This window comes from Mustela nigripes, chromosome X, assembly GCF_022355385.1.
Source record: "Mustela nigripes isolate SB6536 chromosome X, MUSNIG.SB6536, whole genome shotgun sequence".
Taxonomy (NCBI): Eukaryota; Metazoa; Chordata; class Mammalia; order Carnivora; family Mustelidae; genus Mustela; species Mustela nigripes.
In genome coordinates this window covers 1,536,600-1,544,401 of record NC_081575.1, presented here as the reverse complement: position 1 = coordinate 1,544,401, position 7,802 = coordinate 1,536,600, and the positions used below count along the sequence as shown (strand labels likewise).

General features: G+C 56.4%; 1 protein-coding gene across 4 annotated transcripts in view; it reads left to right on the top strand.

Moving 5' to 3' along the window:
• TMEM187 (transmembrane protein 187) overlaps nt 1-3,618 on the top strand; it is a 5,104-nt gene extending 1,486 nt beyond the window's left edge. The window contains exons 1-3 of one of the 4 annotated variants that reach the window (XM_059385579.1): nt 1,292-1,440; nt 2,041-2,179; nt 2,313-3,618. In XM_059385579.1, the coding sequence (XP_059241562.1) occupies nt 2,561-3,358 (798 nt within the window). In that variant the 5' untranslated portion in view covers nt 1,292-1,440; nt 2,041-2,179; nt 2,313-2,560 and the 3' untranslated portion in view covers nt 3,359-3,618. Of the gene's footprint in view, nt 1-290; nt 393-1,291; nt 1,441-2,040; nt 2,180-2,312 lie in introns of those variants that run through there. The other 3 variants (XM_059385578.1, XM_059385580.1, XM_059385577.1) reach the window with 3 other exon arrangements.
• The last annotated feature ends 4,184 nt before the right edge of the window (nt 3,619-7,802 follow it).

Sequence of the window (7,802 nt, the reverse complement as noted above, 5' to 3'; positions counted from 1 at the left end):
TAGCCTTCGTGTGCCAGGTACTGGGGGAATACTGTGTTGCATAGCAAGGATTTAGCCTTCGTGTGCCAGGTACTGGGGGAATACTGTGTTGCATAGCAAGGATTATGGCAGCTCAGGGATGCGGAGGAGCTCAGCCATAAAGTACCCCGCTTGGTCTTGGGGGACCCGAGAAGGTGGTTTGATGGTGTATCACTTTAAGCTTGCACAAGGGCGCAGATGGACTCTGCCCAGCAGCCGGAGAGAGGAGCCACTTTCCATGTCCTTCCTGGACCTCCTTTTCTATCAAGTTGACAGTCTTTGACTCCTGTCCCCGGCTCTCACCCCTGCCGGCTGGAGGAGGTTCCAAAGGCCTGGCGCTTCATGCCACAGAGCCAGGCCCAAGACAGGTACAGGTAAGGTGTCTTGGTTGAAGTCAGGAGCTGAATGGGGAAGCCAAGTTGAAAGTGTTAGCAGAGGGCGCCTGTGTGGCTCAGTGGGTTAAGCGTCTGCCTTCCACTCGGGGCATGATCCCAGGGTCCTGGGATCGAGCCCCGCATTGGTCTCTCTGCTCAGTGGGGAGCCTGCTTCCCCCCCTCTCTCTGCCTGCGTCTCTGCCTACTTGTGATCTCTCTGTGTCAAATAAATAAATAAATCTTAAAAAAAAAAAAAAAAAAGAAAGAAAGAAAGTGTTAGTGGACCCGAGGCAGGGGGCAGTGAGGACTGCAGAAGCTCATTCTAGCCGGAGGCCAGACTGGGCCTAGGGAGGGACTGGCACCATTCAGGCAAGGGAACTTGAGGAGGATGTTGTTGGGGGCCGTTGTGGGCAGAGCACATCAACAGTGGCCAGCCTGGAAATGGGGACCCCGGGGCGGGGGCAGCTCCCTAGACCGGGACCTGGAAGCTTGCTAGAGAAGGGGTCGGGGGAGGTGTGTGACAGTGCTGCGAGCTGGGGAGGGGGCTTATGGTCAGTGAGGAGATGCCGAGTCCCTGGTGGGAAGGCTGGGCTTTGTGGGCCTCCTTAGCAAAGGACCCCCAAGGCAGGATGGGAGCCGGAAAGCTCAGTGGGAGGCCCAGAGGCCCCTTACCCAGAGAAGATAGGTGGGTGCTGGGGTCCGTGTGAGAAGTGACTGGTAGCATGCCAGCGGAAGCACGAGGAGGCAGAGGACAGGCGCTGGCTGGGCATTTGAACTGGGCTGGACTGGAATTGAGCAGGTGCTCACGGGGCCCCCAAGGCAAGGGAGAGCGGACGGTCAGACCCTGCTGCGCCCTTTCCAGGCCTGAATTGCCGGAGGGGAGATGAGCAGGGTACAGCCTCAGGAGCGAGCGCTGCTCCGCCGTCTGCAGGTAGAACAACTGACTTAAGCCAGGCGATGGCTCCTCGGCTGGGGTACAGGCCGCGTCCCGCCGGCCGCGTGTGCAAACCGAGGCCTGGACCGGTTAAGGCCTGAGGTCACACAAATGGTAGGTGGCGGGGGGGGGGGCCCGAGTTCAAACACAGAAAGCCCCTGTCGTCCCCACCTGCCACCCTCTTGGTGTTTGAGTCCCCTTCAGAGTGTGGAACCTTTGCTTTGCACAACGGTGACAGCTTTCTGAGCTACTAGGCCAGCTCACGCCACAGCTGGTCCCAAAGCTGTCCCAAAGCCGTTGGCAGTCCGTGATAAGTGCACACTGTCTTCCTGTCACCCGCTTCTGTGGCTGCAGGACATGGCGGTTTAATCGTGCGCGAGGAAAGAAGGTGACTGGATGGGGTGGCACTTCAGGGGAGCGCGGGAGGCCTGAGGAGCAGAGGGGAGCTGCTTGCCCTCCTCTCCCGCCCTCCTCTCCCGCCGCGCCCCTCCTTCTCCTGCCCCGCCCCCCTCCAGTACTGCCCCGTCCCTTGCTTTGGATTCCAGAACTCGCCACAGCTAAGGTCTCTAGTTCAACTGGATGTTTGGTTAAAGGGGCTCGGGGCTGACTGGAAATGTCAGCATTGATGAAACCACTGAGGTGGGGAAACCCTTTCTGAATTGTAATGACGGGCCTTGGGAAGGTCTAAGTCTCTAAATGTCGTGGATCCAACAGAACTAGAGCAAGGAGCAGGATTTTCCTACTGCCCCGAGGAGAGAAGAACTGCATGGGGCCAGGAGAGAGGCACGGAACCCCTAAGAGAGAGAGCATTCTAGGGGCTTCCAGAAGCCTCAAGGAAGAAGGTGAACACACTGTGGGTATCGCTTTGCTTTCATTTGTTTTCTTCTAATGAAAACTGTTGGTGGACCCTGAGGCAGAGAGTTGGGAAGCTGGAGGCTCTCTTTTGGGTGCTTTTCTTTGTAACCCCATTGTTTTTGTGACCACAGGGGAAAAGGCACAACAGTCTTCCACTCCCGCCAGCCGGTCAGCAGGACCACTGCCTTTCTCCGGCCTATGTCCGCCGCTCTGGGGCAAGGTCTAGGACAAGGTTGCAGCATCTGCGTCAGAAATCCCCGGGACTTGGCCTGCTGAAGAAGCTGGCTCAGCTGGGAGGCCAAGGCACGTTTTAGCAAAGCAGTTTATCTTCATTCTGAACGGACAGTGGAGGCCGCCCCGAGGTCCCCCAGGGCTCCACATGAAGCCCGAGTCCAGGCAGGCCCTCTCCCACGTGGCTGTGGCCAGCTGCTTCTGCACAGCCACCGTCTACACAGGCGTGTTCGATGGCGTCTTTGTCCAGCTGGGCTATGAACACTATGCGGAAGCCCCTGTGGCCGGCCTCCCCGCCTTCCTGGCCATGCCCTTCAACTCACTCATTAACGTGGCCTACGTCCTATTGGGGCTGTATTGGCTGCAGAGGAAGTCCAGGGCCCCGGGGTGCCCCGTGGAGGCGCGGAGGGCTCGCTACCTGAAGGATGTCTTCGCTAGCATGGCCCTGGTCTACGGCCCGGTTCAGTGGCTGCGGATCGCGACGCAGGTGCCCCCCGCCGCCGTGCTGGACCAGTGGTTCACCTTACCCATCTTCGCATGGCCAGTCGCCTGGTGTCTCTCCCTAGACAGGGGTTGGGATCCCTGGTTGTTCCTTGCCATCGAGGGTCTCTCCCTGGGCAGTTACGGCCTCACCCTGCTACACTCCCATGGGTTCGAGGTCGCGCTGGGCGTCCACATCGCAGCTGCCGCGGCCCAGGCCCTTCGCACTCACAGGCGCCACGGCACTGCCTCCTCGGGGACCTACTTGGCTCTGGGCGTGCTCTCCTGCGCCGGCTTTGTGGTCCTCAAGCTGTGCGACCATCAGCTCGCGCAGTGGCGCCTCTTCCAGCGGCTCACGGGCCACTTCTGGTCCAAGGTCTGCGACGTGCTCCAGTTCCATTTCGCTTTCTTGTTTCTGACAAACTTGAACACTTGCCAAAGCCGTCCTGAGAGGAAGATACATTAAAGTTTGCCCGGAAAAAAAATTTTTAAAAAGAAGAGGAAAAAATGGAATGGGCGGCCGGCTCAGTCAGAAGAGCACTTCACTCTGGATCCCAGGGTCTTGCCTTCAAGCCCCATGTGGGGGACAGAGATGATTTAAATAAATTGAAGAAAACTTAAGGAAAACAAGGGGTTATGGAGAGGAGAAGGGAGTTGGGGGAAATTGGAAGGGGAGGTGAACCATGAGAGACTATGGACTCTGAAAATCAATCTGAGGGGTTTGAAGGGGCGGGGGGTGGGAGGTCGGGGTACCGGGTGGTGGGTATTAGAGAGGGCACGGATTGCATGGAGCCCTGGGGGTGGTGCAAAAACAATGAATACTGTTACGCTGAAAAAAAAAATTAAAAAAAATAAAACTAAAGTGTGGAACAAAGCTGCTTGCAGTCACCCGTCCCTCCCCCAGCTGACCACCCACCTGTAGCTCCATTGGTCTGCAGTTTCCTAGGTGTGATAAGATAGACGGGTCACACGGAAGACTGTCCCTTCCCTCGAAGTTATGGACTTCGAGATTTAGAGGTGAAATGTTACGCGGTCTGTGACTTACTTTCGCAGATGGCTCAGTGCAGGGCATGGAGGGGGTCATTATACTAGTCTTGTCATTCTTCTGTAGTTTGAAATTTTTTCAGAATAAAAGGTTGGGGGCAAGTGGCGCCAGGAAATCCATCACTGTCACGGTGAGAGAGAAATGGTCACCGCATGTCAGGCCAGGCGGCGGGCGTGCCAGTGAGTGTCCCCAGGGTCGAGTGGGTTCAGGGAGACCAAGTTACATCGCACACAGGCTGGGCAGGCTAATGGGGAATTCGAAAGCCAAGGTCACGTAGCAGAAGCCCCATCATTTCAGGTCCTTTGTGGAACAAGGCACAGTGTGTCTACATGAAGGAAGCACAAACATCAAAAGTTGAATTCTGGGGGGTGGGGTTATGGACATTGGGGAGGGTCTGTGCTATGGTGAGTGCTGTGAAGTGTGTAAACCTGGCGATTCACAGACCTGTACCCCTGGGGATAAAAATATATTATATGTTTATTAAAAATAAATAAATAAATTTCTTTTAAAAAGTTGAATTCTCAACAGAGGGCCCCTGGGTGGCTCAGTCGGTTAAGCGGCTGCCTTCTGCTTGGATCATGATCCCAGGCTCCTGGGATCGAGCCCCACATGGGGCTCCCTGCTCGGTGGGGAGCCTGCTTCCCCCCTCCCTCCGCCTGCTGCTCCCCCTGCTTGTGCATGCGCTCGCTCTCTCACTCTCTCAAATGGGTAAATCTTAAAAAAAAATAAAAATGAATTCTCAACAGAACGTTGCCATGGGAGCCAGGGGGTGGCTTAGATGTCCTTAGCGGCAAGGCTTACTGAAGGGTCCTGTGGAGGTTTCCATCGGACAGACCCAGCACCTGGGCTCGGCCAGCCCTGCCTCCCGCTCGTCAGTGAGTCCTCCACCTGCTCGTCTCATCCGCTGTCATCGGAAGGACATCTGTTCGTCAGAGACAAAGGTGAAGGCAAAGTTAAAGAGGACACCGTCTCTGCCCACATGTGCCTGCTCCGTGTCCCCCAGGGCCCCTCCCTGGGGCATGCGTGTTGGCATGGGGACCATTGCAGTGACTGCTGAGATGCTTTTGAAACTGGGTACCTGGACGCCTCCCAAGTGTGTGGCGGGCCTGAAGCAGGCCGTCGCCTGGAGAACCCGACCTCTACCCCTCCCACGAGGCCCGGGCAAACGGTGTGGCCTGGCTCGGGGATGGGGGCCCAGAGGCCGGGTACGCCAGCAGGTGAAGAGCAGGGTGGCACTTCTTTGGGGAAACAGCTTTGTCCCGTCACGGTGTCCCTAGGGAAGCCAGCGGGAGGGAGGGGAAGATGTGCTTCCTTGGGTGGCCCAGGTAGGGGTGAGGGTAGGAGGGTGGTGGCAGAGGGGACCAAGCTCTTAGAGGGGCTTCGTTCTTCACCGAGTAGCTGAGGGGTCCCCCCCACTGCCGCCCACATTTGCGGTTTGCCTCGTTGCCGGACGCATCCTTCATTTGATTTCACCCCATTTCAGTAAATAAGCCTGAGACCCTTCTGGTTTTCACGACACTTCTGTGTCAGTCTGGGTCTGCAGAGGAAACAGGTGGCATGCCGAGATTCGGGTGACTCGGGACAGTTTCATGGAGAACTAGACACACCGCGGTGGGGGTGGGGGGGCCCTCTACCACGCCGGGGCCAGGGCGACACAGGCCAGGGCAGAGACTTCTTGAAGCCCAACCCCTTCTGGGCTGCCGGTCTCCCCTCCAAGGCCGTCAGATAAAATGTAGCACCACAACGATGTTTTAGTCCCATCTTGTCCCAAATACCACAGGAGACAGCTTGTACTAAGAAATTGTTGCACTGCTTATCTTAAATTCAGATTTAACTGGGTGTCCTGACTTTGTATTTGCTCCATCAGCTAACCCAACCAAAGCCAGGGGCCTGGAACCTTCTCTCCGTGCCCCCTATCTTCTCAAAGTGTGGCTTCCTGCGTCTCCTCCAGCCATGGTGAGCCCCAGGTTCTGGGTCCTGGGCCCGGAGTCTCACAGCCCAGCAGTCGGAGCCGCCAGAGGAAGAAGGCTGGTGGCTGTGCCACCCCTCCCTGTCTCCACCCGCATTCCCCACCCTCTCTGTCTGCTCTGTTTCTCCATCTTACCGCTACACGGCTGAGAAGCCAGTGGTTACCACAGGGGCCCTCTGCCTGCTCTTGGCCTAAATGGCTTAGAGGTCCCCAAAGCTGGGAGACGTCTCCGAAACCGTCTGCCCCAACCCCCTCATTTCACAGAAAGGAAACTCTAGAAGTCCGACTTGGCTGACAGTTGCATCAGAAACCCGGCCTCCCAGCCCCTGCCCAAAGTCCTGCCCATGGCCGTGGCTCGACCCCTCCCTGGTGTCTCAGCCTCTCTTCCTTGTGCTCCCATAACCACAGCCTGGGGATGTGCCCCCCAGTGAAAACAGTTGGGGTGCTTTTGCTGACAGTGGAGGTGACACAGGCTCCTTGGGGTGGGACCGTGGGAGTGGGGGTCGGTGGACACGCCGCAGCAATGTACTGTCCTTGGCGGGGCCGGTCCGGGCTCCACGCTGTGCACGCACCTCTCCCCGGAGAGGGGTTAGCACACTTTTCGCTTTGGGCCAGCCTGATAGGGGCAACGCGTGATCGCACCGTGAGTTTGCCTCCTGTGCCCACGTGCCCCGCTGGAGCTCCTGCCCTCGCTGGAAGTTTGGGGTTTGTTCTTCCTCATTCTTGACTTGTCTTTTTTCTTCTTAGTTTGTAGGAATTCTGTTTTCTATTATGAACAGTAACTGGCCATCTGGCATACAGATGATGAATGCGTTTTCTCAGTCTCTCGTTTGTCCCTTGACTTTGTGGATATCTTACAGTGCCGTGGCTAAAGGTTTGCACGGTCCCGGGTGTCTCTGTGTCCGTCTTTCTCTACATTGCTTTTGGGTTTCTGGTCTCGCATTGTCCAATCCTAACATCTCCTGTAGCTGCTTCAGATATTTTTGGCTCTGAAACTCTCATTATGAAATTGCTAAGCATAGGGGCACCTGTCTGGCTCTGTCGATGGAGCGTGCAGCTCTTGATCTCAGTCAGGGTCATGAGTTCAAGCCCTGTGTTGGGCATAGAGATTACTTTTTTTTAATATAATCAGAAAGACTCCCTGATGGGGTGTAAGGGAGGAGGGGAAACTGAATCCTCAATTTATTTTCTTTCTTTTTTTTTTTTAAGATTTTATTTATTTATCAGAGAGAGAGAGGGCGAGAGCGAGCACAGGCAGACAGAGAGGCAGGCAGAGGCAGAGGAGGAAGCAGGCTCCCTGCCGAGCAAGGAGCCCGATGCAGGACTCGATCCCAGGACGCTGGGATCATGACCTGAGCCGAAGGCAGCTGCTTAACCAACTGAGCCACCCAGGCGTCCCTAGAGATTACTTTTAAAAATTGTTTAAAACAGCAATTATAAAAATAGTTAAAATTTACGTTTAGCAATAAAACTGTTCAGCTGTCCTTGTCAACAGGCCGGAGCCATGCAGGCGCTCTCTGTGATCTCGTCCACTCGAGGAGAGGAGACCTTCTCCCTGTGAGAAGTTTCGTCCCAGCCCGGGAGGGCCGAAGCGCTGCCTGCAGGTAAAGCACTTCCCTCTCACGTCCGAGATCTCCGGAAGCTGCAGTCTTGGAAGAGCATAACCCAGGGGGTTCGGGTCCTCCGGTGTGATTGGAGAGCCCCCCCCTTCCCCTTCCAAGTGGAGGCTTGGGTCCCGGGTCCTTTCGACAATCCCCATGGCCGTTGCAAAGACAAGCAGCCTTCCTGCTACGAGACCAGTGCTCTAACCCCTGAGCTCCTGCTAGCTGCCCCCTTGAGCCCCTGCGGCCTTTCTGCCCCGAAAGCTGGCAGCCACTGGGCCACATGGCTGCGAGC